This window comes from Saccostrea cucullata, unplaced genomic scaffold (genome assembly GCF_032062105.1).
Source record: "Saccostrea cucullata isolate Sc308-1 unplaced genomic scaffold, CSIRO_AGI_Scuc_v1 ctg21, whole genome shotgun sequence".
In the NCBI taxonomy this organism is placed as follows: Eukaryota; Metazoa; Mollusca; class Bivalvia; order Ostreida; family Ostreidae; genus Saccostrea; species Saccostrea cuccullata.
Window position 1 is genome coordinate 337,354 of NW_026931375.1, and position 20,971 is coordinate 358,324.

At 35.2% G+C, this 20,971-nt stretch overlaps 2 protein-coding genes and 6 non-coding genes across 8 annotated transcripts; 7 read left to right on the forward strand and 1 right to left on the reverse strand.

The window, feature by feature from the left end:
• Positions 1–2,997: 2,997 nt before the first annotated feature.
• On the reverse strand, positions 2,998–3,787 carry LOC134232442 (complement C1q-like protein 2). The gene is made up of 2 exons (XM_062714409.1): positions 3,658–3,787; positions 2,998–3,457 (listed from the first exon to the last, which is right to left on the reverse strand). Exons 1-2 carry the CDS (start codon positions 3,785–3,787, stop codon positions 3,042–3,044), a joined length of 546 nt encoding a protein of 181 aa, XP_062570393.1. The 3' UTR covers positions 2,998–3,041.
• Positions 3,788–8,102: 4,315 nt separating this feature from the next.
• On the forward strand, positions 8,103–20,798 carry LOC134232431 (dolichyl-diphosphooligosaccharide--protein glycosyltransferase subunit 2-like). Its single transcript, XM_062714394.1, has 20 exons — positions 8,103–8,181; positions 8,892–9,085; positions 9,435–9,530; positions 11,155–11,263; positions 11,424–11,487; positions 11,673–11,787; positions 12,268–12,357; positions 12,673–12,780; positions 13,269–13,337; positions 13,823–13,944; positions 14,381–14,498; positions 16,302–16,393; positions 16,910–17,024; positions 17,230–17,310; positions 17,424–17,528; positions 18,809–18,892; positions 19,218–19,313; positions 19,662–19,737; positions 20,085–20,214; positions 20,411–20,798. The coding sequence occupies exons 1-20, from the start codon at positions 8,172–8,174 to the stop codon at positions 20,430–20,432; spliced, it is 1,896 nt and encodes a 631-aa protein (XP_062570378.1). The 5' UTR covers positions 8,103–8,171; the 3' UTR covers positions 20,433–20,798.
• On the forward strand, positions 11,821–12,062 carry LOC134232452 (small nucleolar RNA SNORA73 family). The gene has a single exon (XR_009984780.1). It is a non-coding gene; the product is annotated as a small nucleolar RNA SNORA73 family (small nucleolar RNA).
• On the forward strand, positions 13,494–13,739 carry LOC134232446 (small nucleolar RNA SNORA73 family). Its single transcript, XR_009984775.1, has one exon. It is a non-coding gene; the product is annotated as a small nucleolar RNA SNORA73 family (small nucleolar RNA).
• LOC134232450 (small nucleolar RNA SNORA73 family) lies at positions 14,672–14,915 on the forward strand. Its single transcript, XR_009984778.1, has one exon. It is a non-coding gene; the product is annotated as a small nucleolar RNA SNORA73 family (small nucleolar RNA).
• Positions 15,773–16,016, forward strand: LOC134232451 (small nucleolar RNA SNORA73 family). Its single transcript, XR_009984779.1, has one exon. It is a non-coding gene; the product is annotated as a small nucleolar RNA SNORA73 family (small nucleolar RNA).
• LOC134232447 (small nucleolar RNA SNORA73 family) lies at positions 16,590–16,832 on the forward strand. The gene has a single exon (XR_009984776.1). It is a non-coding gene; the product is annotated as a small nucleolar RNA SNORA73 family (small nucleolar RNA).
• On the forward strand, positions 17,567–17,811 carry LOC134232448 (small nucleolar RNA SNORA73 family). The gene has a single exon (XR_009984777.1). It is a non-coding gene; the product is annotated as a small nucleolar RNA SNORA73 family (small nucleolar RNA).
• Positions 20,799–20,971: the final 173 nt, after the last annotated feature.

Sequence of the window (20,971 nt, forward strand, 5' to 3'; positions counted from 1 at the left end):
AATAATGTTAGGCAGTGATGCATTTGATGATTTTATCAAGCTCAACTATGCATATTTACAAATCAACTATCAATTTTCGGGTACTTGAAAACGAAAGAAACGTCGTAGTCTTTATAAAAGGTACTAGAAACCGATTTTCTTTATTGTACGAACATTTTAGGAAAAGTTAGTGTTTTCAAGTTATAATAAGGAAAAAAATCAATATGTCATTTAGATTCCCGACGTGCAATGATCAGATGCATGTGTACCGTATTTATTAGAGGTCCATATCTCTTCCCTCATCCGAAAAGTCTCATATCCACTAATATTTTCTTTTTTGTTTCGATTTTTTGCTGTAAAAAATGATGCCCTTACTTTAATTCGGTTATTCTCAAGTTGTAGAGTGCATTTTGACAATCGTGTAGTTATGATAAACCGGTATATCGATGATGCGATGTATCCAACATACACAGTATCAAATATCTGTCCCACCTGTTTGTTTACGCGGCAACGAAACCCCCCTCCTCAACCAAAGAGCGCACCAAGGGAGATAATCTCGAAACTTGCGAGAACGTCACAATTGAATTACTTTTACTTTTTTCTGTACTTGTATACGTATAAAACTTAATTATGTAGAACAAGACGCAGTTTAATAATTCAATCAGAAAACTTGTGATTCTGATACCTATGTATTAAAAAGAGACAAATCAATCCAAAAGAGATAAACCCCTATTTATAGGTTGTATGTAATATAAATATACTTCCTTTGTCTGAAATATATAAAACTTCCATGTTCAGTCCTGATTTATCCATTTTTCATTGAAAAGGACAGTAAGGAATGTAACTTTTCGTTGAGTGGTACCTACAAAATATATCTCTAGGTAATCTATTTTTTTAAAGGTTAAATATTGTAACGCAGATCAAAGGAACTCGTTCCTCAATTCTGTGGAATTTTTAGACACGTTTCATTTACTGTAGATATAGTAATGAAACGTGCCAGAGTCCTCAAATATGAACGAATTCCTTTCATAAAAGTTGAAGTAAACTCAATCCAAAAATTGGAACACCGACTCTTAAATTGATAGGAAAAGTCAAATACATGTGTATATATGAAAGAAAGAAGCTTTTCTTGACAAGCCCTTTCTTGATTTCTGTGTTCTTTAGTTTTATCTTGTAAGTGTCAAACGTATGTTTCGAGAAGATATGTCAATTGCATTCAGAATTCAGCGCGTTTGAATGTGGTGGTGGTGATGGGGGGGGGGGGGGGGGGCGTTAAGAGACATTGCTCAAGGCTGTTTCACTATTTTCAATTTTGTGTCTTTTATTAAAGCCCATAATATACATCCTAGATAACTAATATATTGCTTTTATTAGGAACGAATGTACATATAGATACAAAATCTATATAGAAAAGGCGTGGAGGGGGAGGGTGTCACCACATAACAGGAGAAAGATTACAGTTCAGGAAGTTTTCACAACCGACTCCCCAGTGCTTGTGTACAGTACATTGTAGAAAGTTGATAGGGCTTCCAATTCTGCAATGTTTAATGAACTCTTTTGTTGATCTCTCTTAATAAGTGTGTTGTTGTCTGCTTGAAAAGAGAGGTCCCCTCTAACTCCATTTATGTTTTATGAGATACATTGTAATAAAATATATCTAAATCTGATGACAAAGTTAGTTGTACTAAATAAGATGAAAGTACAAAAAGAAAGATAACTCAATCAAAGAGTACTAGTATGTTGCGACAAATGAATAAAACCATTAATTTTTAGACGTTCAATTTTAAAATATGTGCCAAAAATGTTTGTACACACTGGAAACACAACCAACCCTCCCTCCCTCAATCTTTAAGTCTGGGGAATGACATGAACCCAGAACTATGTTCTTTTATTTTAAAGAGAATGAGCAGAAGCAATAGAGGAGTTTGGCGCATAACACAGTCGCACTTCTCAGTTGTGAATGATTTTGAAATCTTGTGAAGTTTATATCATGCGATGGACCGATTGATAATCCATATTTGCTGAGGAATTTAGGTTTTAATATAAAGTATGACAACCCCCATCCCCAGTTTTGTCGTGACCTATTTTGGAAATTTCACTCACTGTATATAAGTCTTACAATTATTTCAATGCTTCGGATAATAAGAGGCTGAAAGAAACCAAATTTCGGCAGTGATGCATCTTGAGTTATCTTTTTGGGGTGGGGGGTTTCAACCTGAAAGTAGGTCAGTTTGATATATCTTTTTTGGAGTTTTATGTTTTTATCTTGATATTTAGGATACTGTAGGAGGATTAGAATCATCAAACTTTCTTAGTTAACTAATTTTTGCCTTCTGAAGATGTCAGCCAAGAAGTCGGTATCGATGACATTTATACTGTATACAGCGTTATTTTTGCCCATTCACACGAGAGAACGATTTACCTCTTTAAATACGCACATACACAAATGCATTCAAGACTTTGGTTTCGCATCGTTTTTAATTCACCCACTTTTGACGAGGTTAAAGGGTGCGAAAATACTGAGTATACAGTATTTCAATATTTTAGTTAATAATAAATTTTGAAAAATCCATGTTTTTCAGTTAATGCATATTTGATGTGTTGATCAATAAGTAGGTCATGGTGACCTTCTTTCAGAAATTCAAGGCTTGATCTAAAAGTTTACAATACATTGTATTAAGATATTTAGAGAAGAATTGACAGAATTGTGCAGTTTATCATGTAGTAGTTGCAGAACTACATAAAGCGTTATGGCTGTATTACTATATACATGTATTGGTCTTTTGCCATGAAACCAAAACGCTACAGTTCTGCAGCTATAATCATGCAGTAGAGTGATTCTAGTTTAAAAATTGAATTCTTCCCCATTTCCCTGTAAGGTGCGAGGTTTAAATTCAAAATACATGTATAGGCTATTTCAGAGTTAAGCTAAAAAAAACATTTAATGTTGCGCAAATATCCCTCTTAATCGACATGTGAATAAGTACGAAAAAAGACTCTTTCATATTCTTTCAAAAAAAACAAAACCTTCAAGACTTACAAATTTAAATTTACTGAGGAATTCATACATTTGGACTGAGAAAGAAACCCGTAAATGTTGAATACACTCCGTCAATAACGCTCCCCGAGCCGTGCTGTCCGCCTCGGACACGTACGTACACGTCATCCCCAGCGGCAAGTTGTACCACTACGGAGTTTGTCCCAGGACCATAATAACCGGACCCTTCTCCAGAATAAATGTAGCACAGTGGGACTCCATTATGCACTATTTCTGTCTCAATGTACTTGTTCGGCATTGCGACAATTGACACCGTAAAAAAGTAGAGGCCCTCGTAAGGCGCCGTGAAATGTCCATTTCTTGTGCTGTAGCGATGGTCAACGTTGGTGACTTCTCTTCCAAACACAAGAACTTGGCTACTGACCACTCCAATGTTTCCATTTATAGAAGCAGAAAATCCAACGTTTGAAGAAGCTCTCCCTGCACACAGAAGCAAAAATGTCAAAAATCTAAAACGATATTATAGAGAAATGTGATAAGAAAAAATGCTTTATGCTTTATAATTTTGGAAGGAGGGGGAAGCGAGTGCAATGATATCATAGTGCTTATAGTCAGACCATCTTTTTCATTCTGAAGTTATCTCTCTTATCAAGGGGTCATTTGACCTTAAATAAACTTACTTATTCTTTGTGGCTGTCCTATAATTGTATGATTTAACAGCTGAGGGCGTTTTGTGTTCTGATCGTCCCTCTGAATACCTTTGCCTTCTGAAAGTCCATTTTTAATTTGTGTCTTCAATTCTTTCACCATATTTTCTTGGTCGTCAAGCTGCTTGCGAAGTTTTCCATTTTCAACTTTAAGATCACCTACCTCAGTTTGTAAGACTCTAACTTCATTTTTAAGCGATCCGTAGTTTGCTTCGAGAAATTTAATTTTTTCGAAAAGGAATTGTACTTCCTCTGAGAAATCCTTAGATGCAGAAGCAAAGCAAGGAGAGACGCTTATTAAAATGGAAAACAAGACATAATGTAGTCTCATTGTAAGAGAAAAAAAACTATGCACGAGAAGGCTTATCAATTTCCTTGCACTGTTGTATATTGTCTATATATTATCTGTAGTGCACCTGTATTTTCTCAGCGTTCTCCATAAGCACCTGTCATAACATTTTTTTCTAATTAAAAAAAAAAAAAGAACCCATACATTAGATATGGGTTATAACTAGTATTATTTAAATATTTAACGTCATGTGCCCGTACCTTTGACTTCATTTTCATGCCTTTGACAAGCACAATTAATTAAATTAATAATATTCATTAAAAAGATAGAAAGAAAGAAGATAGAAAGCCGGGAAAGAAAAATGTTAGAAATAAATAAAAAAGAACATTGAGTTAAAACTGAAAAATTCTTTTATTTTTAGCATGTTGGCCCCGCAACTGATGCATGGTGGATGGCTTCCAAGTTCTTTCATGCACAAGTGCTTGGGGACGGGACCCCCTCCCCAAGGTTCTGTGACTTTTTTCACATTTTTTTTTTTTATAAAAAGCTAGTTTTAGCTTGAATTTTGGATTTTTCAGTCGTAATACGTGAATATGTCCTACAAAAATATTTTATTTAAAAAAAAGTCAAAGAACCCTTGGGGGTACCTAACGGGGGGGGGGGGGGAGGAAGTCCCATCCCCATGCACCTGTGCTTTCATTTACTTTACAAATAAAGTTGTGTTTGTAAACACTATGCGCCCGGTGGCAACAAAGTTCCAAAAACTGTTTTAGCATATAGGTTACAGTCAAGGTCACAAGGTCCTTTATCTTAATGTCATTTCAAAGAACTTTATAAGTGGAGTATGCATACCAAATATGAAGTCTCCATCTCCTATGGTTCAAAAGTTATAGTGAAAGTTCGAAAAAGCTATTTTTAGCATATAATTTACAGTCAAGGTCACAAGGCCATTGACCTTGGCGTCATTTGAAAAAACTTTATTACGAAAAATGAAGTCTGTATTTCATATGGTTCAAAAGTTATGGCGAAAGTTCGGAAAAAGCTATTTTTAGCATATAGGTCACAGTCAAGGTCACAAGGACATTGACCTTGGTGTCGTTTGTGTGAATTTTACTAGTGAAGTATGCATAGCAAATATGAAGTCTCTATCTCCTATGGTTCGAAAGTTATGGTAAAAGTTCGAAAAAGCTATTTTTACCATGTAGGTCACAGTCAAGGTCACAAGATCATTGGCCTTGGTGTCTTTTGAAAGAACTTTATTAGTGGAGTATGCATAGCAAATGTCATCTTCGCTAGCCAAGGGTTTCTGAAACGATACTCTCCTCATGAACCCTTGGCATACGGTGTTGATAGAAGTTGGGTGTTTTTTTCTCGAGTTCTGATTGGGATTCGGTAAAACCTGGTCGACCAATCAGCAATTGTTTTTTGTAAATTACGATATTTGCGTTCGGAATACTTCTTGACTTTTTAATCTGGGGAATGAAAACGCAAGTAAACAACGATCCATAAGATAACATGTAATTCTATGAATAGCTACGGTGTCATCCAATATCTTCTAAATATGTGATTAAAAATCTATATTGAAGTTCAGATTTGTACTATAAATAATAAATAAGCATAACTCAATTATTGCTTCTTGATTATTCTTGAAAAAACTTCTGATTTATTTTTCATGCCAAGAAATCTCGTCCGATTTCGACAGCGATGGAGTCAATAAAAGTGTAATTGATGCAAATCACCCATATTCCCAAAACGCCAGCAAGACAATTTACGGCAGCAGACTTCTGGGGGTGGATCCTAGGTTTTAAGCTTTCTTAGTTAAAGAAAAAATAAACTTCCACCCCAGGAAGTAGTACAAATACCCTAAAAAGTTACTGTCAAATATCTTTATTTACAAAATACGTAAAATGCCAGAGACACTGGTACCATTATTTATTTTAAAAAAAATTGGACTAAAGAAAATAAGAAAAAAACAATCAAAAGAAAATATTCATTTTAAAATGAAAATATATACATAGCCAATCGGGTAACGTCTACCCATTCAGTACTCGTCTCACCAGGAAATGATGTAAACTTCCGGAAATTTGGTACTCTTTTATCTATATTTCGACGCGGTACTTCCACAACTACCCGATGTCAATTTATTTGTACTGAGAAAAAATATTCTGAAATTGTATTACGTAAAAAAATTGAAAGGCAGCTTATTTTATTGAAGAATTACTTTACTATAATTAATTTCATTCCCCCCCCCGCCCCCCCCCCACCCGAAAAAGACAATGGGGGGGGGGCAAAGGCTTCTAAATAACTAGTATTCTAGTCTACCTATAATTTTAACCCAGTAAATTTTAAGATCCCTCCCTCAAAACTGCAGACATTAATTGCTTCCGCACGTCTCCCAGGGGAAAAATCACAGATTAATGTTAATTCGGCTTTTATTGAGTTTGCTATACGGAGAGAATGCTAAGGTTTTCTTGGCATGTTTTAAAACACGCGTCTTTATTTCTGTCGATGACGCAATCTATGCGTACCAGATAGATTCGAGATCACGTGACGAAAACAATCCCGTCTTTTCACTTCACCGTATGCCAAGGGTTCATGAGGAGAGTAGCGTATCAGAAACCCTTGGCTAGCGAAGATGAGCAAATGTCAAGTCTCTATCTCTCAAGGTTCAAAAGTTATGGCGAAGGTTAAAGTTGACATAGACAGACACATACAAACAGATAAACAGACAAACAGACCACAGGTGCTTGAGGACAGGACCCCCCCCCCCCCACCCACCCCCGCAATATAGACCCCCGGGCCTGTTAGACTTTTTTCACATGAATTATATATGGATGACACATTTGTGATATAATCTATCCTATCCATTCAGAAAATTTGCTTAAATAAACATTTTATAAAAATTTCTACCCCACTCTCTATATATAAATTAACAAGGTTGCCAACTTCGTCTGCAAACCGAGAGGCACTGCCGAGAATTTTGGTTGAATCGTCTCATAAATCTAAACAAAGCCCTAAAATCAACAACTCGTATTGTAAATTGAATATTCTTTTCATTGACCACCAACTCTCATGAAGGTTAAGGCACTTTAACAGTCGTTATGGTCAGTTTTCCAAAAGGATGTCAGGCTACAGTCAGCGTTTCTGCTTAATGAACGGAAGTGACGAGGAGACCACTTTTTACCGAAATACACAGTTCTGCAGAAAGTCTGAAACACTGTTTTGAGATAAACATTTGAAGAAATTTGGTTGATTTACATTTTAAAAAATGTCTTTCAAATGTATTGGAAGAATAGAGTTCTAAACTGCTGATGTAAATGAAATATTTCTAATTATTTTTAAATACCTGATTTGCATGTAACGGTTTTGAGAGTTGTGCCCTTTTAAAAATACAATTTATTTAAATACCTTCTTTTCCGTAAATATTTCGTATAAAATCTACAAAACATTTGAAAATAATATCTTTATGAAGAATTCGTTCAAAAAACAAGAATATATCTTTTGTTGATATCTTACACACATGTTTGGTTATATGGGGAATATGGGAAATTAGTCCTCTCCTCATCACTTCCGTTCGATAAGCTTTTTACGGAGTTGGCAACCTTGTTGATTTTTATATACAGTGTAGGGTAGATTTTATAGAACGTTTGTTTTAGGTAATTCTTCGATTTGTTGGTATAGAGCTTATCACAAATATGTCAATGAAAGATTATTTATGAGAAAAAAGTCGAAAAAGCCCAGGGGTCTATTTCGAAGGGGGGGGGGGGGGTCCTGTCCTCAAGCACCTGTGAAACAGACAGGACAAAAACAATAAACGCCTCAGATCTATCGATCCGGGCGCATAATAAAAATTTTCACACTAGAATAAATTCCGATTAGATAAGATGTAACACTTGGTACCACATTACCTGAATATACTGATTTGACGTATTGTATTGCAGCAAAGGTGGGGATTTGTGGCACGCCAACCAGCTATTCCATCATGAATGAAAATTTCAGTAGTAGAAGGTATGTTTTGAGAAAGTCAGGGTAGGCCTGACCCCCTCCCTTTCTGATACTACGTACTGTAATTCGAGTTACCATTCTTTCTTTTGATCCGCGCCACACACTGACACAGACTAGGTGGCAGCGCCAAGCGGAAACAATAGGAATCAAGGGCACGTAACTTACACATTGCCGACGCTACACCTCAGAAAAAATGGCGAAGGGTGAGTGAAGACGGTAGTTTGCAGAAGATTGTGCATGAAACTGCATGCACAACTTATTGTAATGATTTCATTCGACTATTATCTTTTATTTATTTTAAATTGACACCACTGAATATGTTTCATGAGTTATTTATTCGATTCCAGTTTTGTAGTGAAAACCAACCAATGAAAACTGCCACGTGTTTCTCACTTGTTGGCCGGTTTTCTAAAATCCGACAGAGAGTCGTTTGCAAACAAAGAAATTGTTAAATCTCTTTATTGTTCGGGTTTGATCATGAGGTTTTGAATTAGCAATTGAATGTGGCATGGTGACATTTTATCAGTAATATTCTACCTCCCCCCTTTCTCAGTTCACTTGTCTGTTTTGGCAAGTCACATGTGCCCAGTACAAGTAATTTATACACATTCAAACCAAAAATTTATAGTAAAAAACTAAGGCATTATTTTTGGTATGAGTGTTACAAAGTTGGTCGATAGTTCGCTGCATTTGTGTAATATTGTTTAAATAGCTTCCTTATTCAACAACAAAACCACAATTAACCCCACACCATTATTTATTAGGTTTGTTACTGACTGTGCACAAATACATATATTGGGTTGTTCAAGTCCATTGAAGGCTCAGTGAACAAATCATTTATATATATTTCCACCTCGTGATTTTCAGAAAAGTTCAAATGAATTGCCGACACTGAAATATTTTTCTTCTTCAGTGACGCCGATATTATACTTGTTTGCGGTGGCCGTTGTGGGTCAGGCCCTCACACCTTCAACATTCCTGACAACAATAGACCAAGAGAGACTGAAGAAGGTGTTCCAGTCCAGCACCCCCTACACAGATCTCCCCACAGTCCACTACTCAATACTAGGGCTGAAATTACTGGGGGATACCAGTATTAATAATAAAGTCAGTTTCTCCTTGTTAAATTTTTGTTTATTTTATTCTTGAAAAGATAATACATGTATCTTGAATAGGAAGTTTCATAATTTTTTAATAAACGCTAATTTTTGTTGCTTTCCATGTTAAATCAGACTAGAAAATTAGGTAATCAACAATCTGCAAATTTTACTAATGATGGAATAGGATGAGGTAACTGTCCAGAATTTTACATATCAACAAACTTTTATTTTATTTTATATCAAATCCACAAATTCTGATCCCCACAGAAATAAATGAAACCAAATTAATATATCTTGAGAAGAATGAGGGTTCTGATAATATAAAATTGCTAATCAGTAATTGTTTTTTTCCTCAGGAAATATGCAGCACTATAACCAGATTGGTAGATAATAAGAGTGTTGCATCACTTTATCATGCATCTGCTGCAGCTAAAGGTGTAGGCAACTGCAAGGTGAGTTCTCAAAATAAAAAAAAATTCTACAGACTGAAATTGTAGATGTTATATATGGTTAATCTTTATATGTTTGAATGTTATGCATCACAAAAACTTTTGTATAATATACGAGGGGCATTTCAAAAGTCCTGAGAACTGTTTAATAAAAAATTAACCGTTTTACGGATATTATTGAGTTTGATATTATTGGAAAGATCAGAAAAATATACACATATTGTGACGTCACTTTATAATTTTCATGACGTAATATCTCCTAAAATGACGTCACAATATAGAATGTTTAGCATACTGAAAATTCGCGTTTTTATCCACATGGTACGATTTTAAAAGTGCTGCCAAAGGCTTATTTGAAAAAAAATATTTCAAAGAAAATTTTTATTTGCAAAGAAGTAGAGCAGGACTATGGTACTGTTTATCAACAATTCTATATTTCATTGTTTGGTTTGTTTACTAGCATGGATTATGTACGGTTATGCTATCATCGACATTCATTCAAGATTTTAAGTTACATGATACGAAAGGATTTTCGGTCTTTTATATAGTTCTCCATTGTATGAAATAAAACATTTTCAGTATAAAACTGAACTATATTAATGCAGTTTTCAACATATATATTTTGAGTAACAGTACTCTTACCGTTTACAAATAAAATGTACAAAAGTCTTGCCCCTGACTTGTTTCTGTGCGTATTTTTTCGTATTAATTCAACTTCGGCCCCCAAAAAACGCGCTACTGCTTTTAACTTTGACTCTAAAAAAGGTTTATAAGTAACACGGACATGTAGAATCTTATTCAATTTCTATGAAAAAATTTTTGCGAATATGTAGAGGTACGGTGGGGTTAGAACTGCGCCCGCGCCATTTTGGATTTTACGAGAAAATAAGGGGCACACTAACCTGAACTTCTCTTGAGCCTTCAACAATCCCACAAATCTGGGTAAGACACCTGACGAATTGATGCCATCAAATTTTGTAACACGATCGTCTATTTTTCTTTGATTGCAAACTTTGCCTTATTCTCACAGTTAGGTCTGTTTTACGCAATATTTTCAGCATGATTCGATAAAAACATGCTATGTTTGACAATCGCTTTAACCATTTCAGAACAAGAAGATCTCCAAAATAGACCACCATATGATAGATTGTAGTCTATGTAAAGAACCAACTGACATTTGCGTCCGATAGCTTGCGCCAGAGTAATGAGCAAAAGTTGTATTTAAAATTTTACGTTGATGAAATTGTGTCTTTTGTTACGTCATTTTTATGGCCAGTATTGTAAGCATGCGGAAGTATGACGTCATTTTAGGAGTTATTACGTCAGAAAAATTATAAAGTGACGTCACAACATGTGTATATTTTTCTGATCTTTCCTATGATATCAAACTCAATAATTTCCGTAAAACGGTAATTTTTTTATTATACAGTTCTCAGGACTTTTGAAATGCCCCTCGTATTTTGCATTTAAAAAATGCTTAAAATTTAATGAAAAAGAATATTAAAGATATTTTAAATAAAGCTGAAAAGCATCATTTGATATATGACATACAGTAATATCAGATTCTCATGTCTCTCCTATTTTCAGAATTCTGTAATTTATACATTGATTTTGACCTTCCTTTCAGTTTCCTGTAGGAGACGCTCAGAAGGTACTGAGTGATGCCATCAAGGACTCTGTTCCTGTGGCTGATATATTTTATGCATTCTCTGCTTTAAAAAACCTAGGTTTACAAGGTATGTTATTCTACACATTGTCAATACCAATTTTCAAGATCTTATGAACATTTACACCCTAGTGACTCATGCATGACTGTCCATTTGTTTATGTCGTAGTCTGAAATCCAGTAATGTCTATCATGTAATTGAAATGAATTTTTTTGTTCTGTTTTTGCAGTTGATAATGCTAAAGTAACATCAGCTTTAACAGAGGCACTTAAAAAGGATGATTCACCTTTAAGGTTATTTGATTTTTGTATCGCTATTATTGAACAATAATAGTATATCATTGTTTTCATGGATATTTTTTAAAAGTTACAAATAATTTTTAATATAAGCATTCAGATATAGATATTGACAGTAGCTCTGTTTTATCATAGGTTAGCCAGGAAATAGACAAGTACATACATATATTTTGCCATTTCAGTGCTGGGTATGGATTTTTTGTGGCCTCTCAGTTAACTGGAGACACAAAGAAAATATTTGATAGCATTGAAGATATCATTGCACAGGCGGATGAAGTTGATGATAAATATTTACAGGTAAGTCTGAAAAAAATCATACATTTTTAAAACCCAGTGTTGACACTTTCCCCCCATTGGACTCTGTCTGACTGTGGAGGAAGTTGTCTGTGTGGCATATGGGAGCTGAATGTCTCCTTGGAGACTGGAGGTATATTCCCTTTCCACATCATTGGAGAGTAACCATGTCCCCTGACCCCTGGGGGTCGGGTGTGGACAGGACCCTGTATATTCCATCACCTTCTCAGATGTCACTGTGATGATGACTGGGGAGAAAAACCATACAGGGTACAGAATAATTCATATGTACATGCAATTATGTAGTTGTTCACCACTGATTCTTTTAAAGGGTGTAATCATATTGTTGATATTGTGGAAAGTAATTCTTGTTATTAATTGAGTGTATTGAAATGTGTTTTTGTGCATAATCTGTCATCACAATCATTAAATTTTATTGTCTACACTCTCCCTCTGGTATTTGGAGTTTTTCTTACTTTATAGTTTGAGGGAGGGTTATACACCACTGCTGTAGTTGTAGATGGAGCATACCAACTGGCAATTAAAGAAAAGAAGGCACCAACCATGTCAGATGTAAGTGTCAAACTGTTTTATATAGGCATAAGTTTATCATCATCAGTAATTTATTAAATGGCATGAAAAGGCAGATATGGATATTTTGGGAGTACCAAATCCAGTAACATTTTATTGATGACAATTCTGTTAGTGATATTGTCCGACATGTTGCTGGAAGATCAAGTTCACACAGAATAAGCCATGGTATTGATTACTATTCATACTGTGGAAGAAGATGTGAAAACAGGATGAAATTTAAACTTGCATTTAAACATGGAACTGCCTTACTTTGGGTATTCATTTAATGAAATGAACCTTTCTTTTATTGGACAGGACAAAGTTGTTAAGTTTGCCAACTACTTCTTGAGTAGAAAACATGTTCACCAGCTGAGAGCAGCCTACCAACTCGTCTCTGTTATCAAGACCCTAACAGATAATCCGGTAAGTACAAACATTGTAAAGATTATATATTTAAGGAATGAAGCTTATTTCAACTTATGTTATCCAATATAACATAACTTGGGGCAGTTTACGCTTTATAAACCGCGAAGCGGTTTATAAAAAAGCGTAAACTGCCCCAAGTTTTGTTATATCGGATAACATAAGTTGAAATAAGCTTCATTCCTTATAATTTAATTTCAGTGTAGACAATGAAACAATATTTCCTCCGGAAAAAGGTTTCAATTTGAGCATTATTTTAAAAATAACATCAAGTGCAGTAATACGTTTTTGACGTAACTCATTGTGACGTAGGCAAGTTATGTTATACAAAATATTATATGTTCCTTAGAATGATTCATAATAGGAAATTAAATTATTTCGGAAAAAAAAGTACAGCATGTTTTATCGTTTTATTTTTATCTAAATAACAACTTAGTAGTGGTTGTAAAAGAGTATATTTATGTGTCTTCTTTTGCAATCAATTGTAGTTCCACATCCCTGTGGCCATTACACTGGCAAGTCCAGTAGCAGTTACATCATCATCACCAAATGTACAGGTAGGTTTCCTAAATTCAACAATATTTAATTTACATAAAAAAAATTATTATTGTCAAAGGAGGGGATGGGGTGGGGGTATAATATTGAAGTTTGAGTGGAAATAAGCTAGTGTTAACACTGCCTGATGGGAAATTATTTTTGAAACTAAATTTCACCCAATGTTGACACTTTCCCCCCAGCTGGACTCTGTCTGACTTGGGGAGGAAGTTGTCTGCGTGGCGTATGGGAGCTGAGTGTCTCCTTGGAGACTGGAGGTATATTCCCTTTCCACATCATTGGAGAGTAACCTTGTCCCCTGACCTCTGGGGGTCGGGTGTGGACAGGACCCTGTATATTCCATCACCTTCTCAGATGTCACTTTGTGATGATGACTGGGGAGAAAAACCATACAGGGTACATTTAAATCGACAGCAGTCTGAGAGATAAAGAATAAAATTTATTTTTGAGATTGTTTTTACAGAAATGAGTTTCTTTTATTTTGAAGATCAAAGTGACCAATCTATTGGGAGGAAGCATTGGATCATTGACAGTGACCGCAGACAGTGCCAAACATATTAGCAGTGAAGCCATTGTATTGAGCAAAAAACCATTTACTGCAAAAGATAGGTAAGAAAATGGTAAATTGTATCTTTATAAGGAAACTAATAAATTTATTGGGGTGAATGAAAAAATTTGACATTATCACAAAATTTTGTTGATTAAAGCAGGGTTATTTTCGCCCTTTTGCATTGCGAACAAGGTTGTTAAAGTGTGCGCCCCATTTTAAATAAAAGAGGGAGCAAAAATTTCCCTGTATACAGTAGTCTTGTTACCCAGAATTCAACAATATAATTACCCCCAGGAAGAAAAAAGTTACATTAGGGAAAATGAAAAACCATTTTTACCCTGTACGTTCAGGACCAGTTATTGCATTTTGTAATGATTTTAAGAAAAAAAAAACATTCAGAAGCCATTTTAAAAATATATGTATATATATCTATGAAATGAAATCTCAAACATTCTGATTTCCATTTCAGTTCATTGGTCTGATTTGCTTTTTCAGCTCCACATATGAACTTAACTTCATGCAGGCTAAGCCTGTCCGTGGCTTCTACAAACTTACCATTAGTGCAAAACCCAGCAAAGAAGACAAGAAATTACTAGGCCTGACTGGAGCTCAGGTAATATTGTGGAAGAAAAACTCTAGAAAATTTAAATCATCCTGTTAACGGTGAATAGCAACATTCCAAAGGTGGATGCCAAAAAGTAGTACTTAATATGAAGTTAAGCTGAACATTTAATTTATTAAACTCTTAGGCTAACAATCCTATGGGTTAACTGTAGAAAGTTAAAACCAATGTTGACACTTTCTCCCGGTTTGACTCTGTCTGACTGTGGAGGAAACTGTCTGTGTGGCGTATGGGAGCTGAATGTCTCCTTGGAGACTGGAGGTATATTCCCTTTCCACATCATTGGAGAGTAACCTTGTCCCCTGACCCCTGGGGGTCGGGTGTGGACAGGACCCTGTATATTCCATCACCTTCTCAGATGTCACTTTGTGATGATGACTGGGGAGAAAAACCATACAGGGTACATTCTTTATTTAAAAAAGCCAAAACTTGTTATCTCAAACTTGATGGGTCCAAGAAGGTACTTTGAGATATTCAAGCATTCAAGATACTGTTAACCAACTTTTATTCGCGACGACTTTATTTTCGGTAAAATGTTCGATTAATTTTCATGATCAAGCCTTTTTTGATCTGTTGTTAGTAAACACAGAGATGTTAAGAACTGGTTTGCAGCGAAAAATATTCATGATGATGTGGCTAACGCGAACTTCGCGAAAATTTCTTGCACACGAATAAAAGTTGGTTTACAGTATCACGAGTAAAATGCTTAAAAAAGTTAATGCTTTGAAATTAATGCTGGACTTCAAATCACTGACATATCTATGGTCTTCAAGATGGGTGTTGGTGATACTGAAGTTCAACTGTACAACATTGACAACTTGATTTAGATATGAGGTGCATGTAGAAAAGATGTTTGGATAGACTTGATCCCTATGCAATTTAATACTTTCAAGTCCAAGATCCTTAAAACGAGGACAGTTTTGTTTGCAATATTGTCTGACATGTTCTTGGAAGATCAAGTTTCACACAGAATAAGCCATAGTTATGTTTTTATACATGCTGTGGAAGAAGTTGTGAAGATAAGGCAACAATTAAAAACCATGTTTGTGACATGTTTTGCCGTCATGTTTGAGTTGTTTCACTCATTTAAAAAAGAAGTTTTATTCACAATTTGTTGAGAATTAACAAAAAACTGTTTTAAAGCAAAAGGATTCGATTACACATTTGTTTCATGAACTTGCTTTATAATTTAAAGCAGAAGCCTAACTTCAATCAAACTCATCCTTCCTCTTTTACCGCCACCCCTGACACACACACTAATTTACCCAATGTTGACACTTTCCCCCAGCTGGACTCTGTCTGACTGTGGAGGAAGTTGTCTGTGTGGCGTATGGGAGCTGAATGTCTCCTTGGAGACTGGAGGTATATTCCCTTTCCACATCATTGGAGAGTAACCTTGTCCCCTGACCCCTGGGGGTCGGGTGTGGGCAGGACCCTGTATATTCCATCACCTTCTCAGATGTCACTTTGTGATGATGACTGGGGAGAAAAACCATACAGGGTACATTTCTAGTAACCTTTGACACTCTTTTTTGTGGTTTTCTCAATCACTGAAAATATTTCTAGACAATGTTAATAAATACCCTGAGGTAGACATTTGTTACACAGAGAAAACAGCTCTTTGTGTAAAGAAAAAATCAGGGATATTATATGGAGGCCCCGAAACACTGTAAGCATGCATTTCAGATTTTACAGTGTGTGAGTCTCCAAACATATTTTTGTAATGCATTTACAGGTATAAATAACACAATTTATTTTTAATGGAATTTATGAAGTCTCTTTCTGCATTTACAGGTTGAAGTAAAGGTGACTACGCAAGTTTCCATTGAGAACGCAGAGATAGGTATAGCAGATAGGGACCAAACTACAGCAGCAAGAACCACAAAGTAAGCTCTCTGTCACTAAACAAAGCAATTCAAGTATTGAAAATATCGTTTTAAATTTTGTGTAAATGCAATATCAACATGGATTCCACATTTTCTTTACAAAGCTGAAATATCTTTTTTTTTAAACAGAAGACCAAAGTATATTCATTTGAAAAAAATATGGGCTCATAAAATTGAGGTATTAAAAAATATTTTGCCAATGTTGACACTTTCCCCCAGTTGGACTCTGTTTGACTGTGGAGGAAGTTGTCTTGTGGCGTATGGGAGCTGAATGTCTCCTTGGAGACTGGAGGTATATTCCCTTTCCACATCATTGGAGATTGACCTTGCCCCCTGACCCCTGGGGGTCAGGTGTGGACAGGACCCTGTATATTCCATCACCTTCTCAGATGTCACTTTGTGATGATGACTGGGGAGAAAAACCATACAGGGTACAGAATTAGATTAACAAGATAAGAACCCAAGAAAATAATGATTCTTTGCACACAAGTTATGCTGATTTTTGTTGTGTTTCAGACTTCAGTTCCCAAACAAGGCATCCAATGTCTTTGAGGCTGACTACCATCAGAAGATAATCCTAAAGTTCCAGCTGAAGGATAAAGCTGACGGCAGCAAGATGTCTGCTCACCAGGTGGGGCATTAACATCATAGTACACCAGAGACATGTTCAACAGTGCGAATGTTCCTTTAATTCCTTATCCCTCCAACAGAAATGTTTGCGAGGGCTCATAACATTCGCTCTGTTGAACAGGCCTCAGTAGTATGCTTAGCTGATAAGGATTGGAGCCTAAAGAAAGCTGAGGGATCATGTTTATAGAAACATTTATATTTTTCAGACTTTCCTGAAACTTACCAACAAGGAGACAAACCAGGAAATCATTTTTGTTGCAGATGCAGCCAGCAACAAGTTTGATTTGGTAAGATCTGAGATTCAAGCAATAAGATAAAGATAATGACAAATTGTTTGAAATGAATGGCAACCAGCCTTATTTTTGTATGAAAAGTATAATATTAATGTTGGTAATTTTAGGATATTGGCAGCAGTTCTAGTCAGTTTGGATATCTCTCTGGAAAATACAGCATGGAGCTGATCATTGGGGATGCTGTTATTGAGAATCCGTTCTCATGGGTCATTGTAAGTAAAATTCTAAGTGACTATCTTTAATTTCTAAACCAATGTTGACACGTTTCCCCCAGTTGGACTCTGTCTGACTGTGGAGGAAGTTGTCTGTGTGGCGTATGGGAGCTGAATGTCTCTTTGGAGACTGGAGGTATATTCCCTTTCCACATCATTGGAGAGTAACCTTGTCCCCTGACCCCTGGGGGTCAGGTGTGGACAGGACCCTGTATATTCCATCACCTTCTCAGATGTCACTTTGTGATGATGACTGGGGAGAAAAACCATACAGGGTACATTTATATTACACAAAGTAATGAAAATATTTTAAAACAAAAGTAGTTTTTATGATGATATTTAAATCACCGCTTTCTTCATATGCCCTGAACCAAGAACTTCATGTATCTGGCATAGGAATATACATGCCAATTTTTGTGTTTATTCCATAAATTACTTGAAAATCATACAACTTCAACAGTCCTATACATAGCTGCCAACTCACCCACTTTTGTCGGGTTACTTTTTGACCCTTAACCTGATTATTTTTATATGATATGGTGGGTCATACTTGTCGCCCGAATCCACGATTTCCGGATTTGGTTCGTAAATTAGGTTGTACTTTTAACTTCCAGTTGCAACCCAAGCTTGATCTACGTAAACAATGCCGATGACTATGTGCAGTAGGCCAGTGAATTATCAGCGCAGGTGTAAACAATTAACTAGTATTGTTTAGACAAATCAAAATTTAAAATGGCTTCCGATAGAACAAGATTGTTATCAGGACCCGCAGGATAAATTTGAACAAAGAGACAGAGAAACAATATTTATGTAACGTTACATGTCAAGGAATCTTGGAACTTTCATTACATAAAATAAAGTGATCGAAGACAGTGTAGGTCTTACTGTACATTTAGTACACATTGCACTTGTTAATTAAAATAATTATGCCTAAGAGAGAGGAAAAGTAATTTCAAATTTGAATTACTTTCAAAGTTAGCACCAGGGACCTATATAATAACACCTGCACAAGTCACAATATAAAAGCAGGGGTTAGAGTCAGAGGAATCTCAGATTAATGAGTTGAATGCTTTTATTTCATAAATGCTTAAATCGGAGTATTTTATCTAGATATACAACTAAGCCATATAATTCTGTAGATGTATGCATACTTTTAAACACGCTTTGAAATCCAATAATTTCACAGTATCACTGCCATATCTAAAGCGCGGTGCCATTGTGGCCCTTCAGGCCTTTGATTATATTTATGTACATGATCTTTATATCATTTGTTCTTGCAGGGTGAGGTTAACTTGAACTTCCCAGAGGGCCAGGCACCAAAACAGAAATCAGCTGATCGCTATGCAAAGAAACCAGAAATCAAGGTAAAAGCCAGCAAGATTTCATAAGTTAAATAATGTATGAGGGCGTATTTTTGTTTCTGTTATATTTTTGCTCCCCCTCATCAAAAGTGGGCAAATTTAAAATTGAACAATTTCAAAGAAGGCGGAGATATCACTGGGTGAATTAAACCATCTGTGAGTGTGAAAAGGTAAAAATAACCCTGGAAAATCAATGTGTCCATACTCCTCTACTTGTCTAAAATATATGCAAAAAAGTGGTACTTTACATTCAGTAAGCTAGAATACAGATTTTTTCATGGTTGTTAAAATTTTCTGGTATTTGAATGGTGGAATTTCTCTCTTTCAGCACATGTTCCGAGAGCCCGAGAAGCGACCCCCGGCAGCTGTATCCACAGTGTTCACTGCCCTTGTCCTAGCACCTGTTCTTATTCTTGTACTTTTGGTAAGACTTAACTCTTTATTTTTAGATTCAAGTTTTCAGGTTATTTCTGTCCAAATCAGAGAAATTTATCTTTGGATATGTAAATGAGAAGCATGATTTTATCTTGCTCAGTGCTCACATTTTGGGTGTAACTAAAATTGACATTTATTACAGTCTTTGAACTTTAAAATGTGACTTTTGAGAATTATCTTGATATTTGTTATTACATGTACTTTGTAGTCATTTACAAATGTTGGTACATGTTTGTATATATTTAAAGTTCAATTTCTATGTGCTGATGAGTAAGGTCTTGAAATTATTAAAATCAACAAGCTTATCAGATTTTATATATAATGTGTTCTTTTTCAGTGGATAAAGATTGGAATCAATGTTTCTAATTTCCCTATGTCCATCAGTGCCCTTGGATTCCACATCTGTCTTGCAGGTCAGTAAAGATGCATTTTTAACATGAAATACCTGTATGCTTTGAGAGGAGAATGTGTTATAAATAATTACCTAATTCTTAACATTTATCTAAACAGCATTCTGATTGATGAATTGGATCTTATATAAATGTTAATAACAATTTGTAAATTTTCTTCTTCATGAATTGACTGGGAAGTGAAGTATCAAGATACTCAAGACTATGATTGTCTCCAATAAATATTGAGGCTTCTTTACAAACTTTTTAGCCTCCATGATCTTTATGTCTATTTATCTTTATGAAAAAAACCTTTGAATGCTCTGGATCATTTTGTTGTGTACTTAACTTGATAAACTGTTTCATTTTAGGCATCTTTGGATTGTACTACCTTTACTGGGTCCAGCTTAACATGTTCCAAACCATTCGATATCTGGGGGCACTAGCACTGCCAACATTCATATTTGGAAATAGATTATTAAGTGGAATAGCTTCAAAAAGGTTGGTCTTGCATCAGATTAATTTTAGCTCACCTGGACTAGAAAGTTGAGATAGCAAATAAGTATTCTTTACAGAGAATGGAGCTTTCTTAATGTGTATGAAAAAATTGAAAAGGAAATTGGAAAAGGTACTGTAAGTTGTCATGTTAAACTTACAATGTTCTCATTTAATTGTTTTTTTTCTTCTTCTTTTTCAGAAAAGGCGAGAAGAAAGTGTGAATCTAAAGTAATATATTAGAAGTTAATAAATTACAAAATAAATTTATTTTTATGTTTTGTATGTATTTGTTTATACTTTCTCTGTGAATTTTTTTAAACTTATTTTTTTCCTTTGTTTACAAGTAAGACTGTTTGAAAATGAAAATGGAATATATGATTTTTATGTACTTTTCTTTAGTGGTATAAATGTTAGAAAAAAAATCAAAACTTTTATTTTCAGTATTTAATACTTGAGTCTGTTGAAATTTTTTACAGCAAAAGAGTGCTCTGGTTGTTAATGTGGTTATATAAAGAGGGTCATTTCTTCATTCACAGTGGACTGTCATTCATTTCTTTCATGGAAATAAATTTTATATACCTAAATGATTTGCTTTCGTGTACTCCTTGTTATGGAGAGGATAAGTGAGCATATAGCTCTACAATTTTTGTAGTTTTTAGAAAGCATGGTGAAAAGACTTTGTATTGCAACGCTCTTTTGGCAAAAATCTGGATAAATTAACCCTTGCAAAAAGGGAACCATTTAATTACTTGCACAAGCT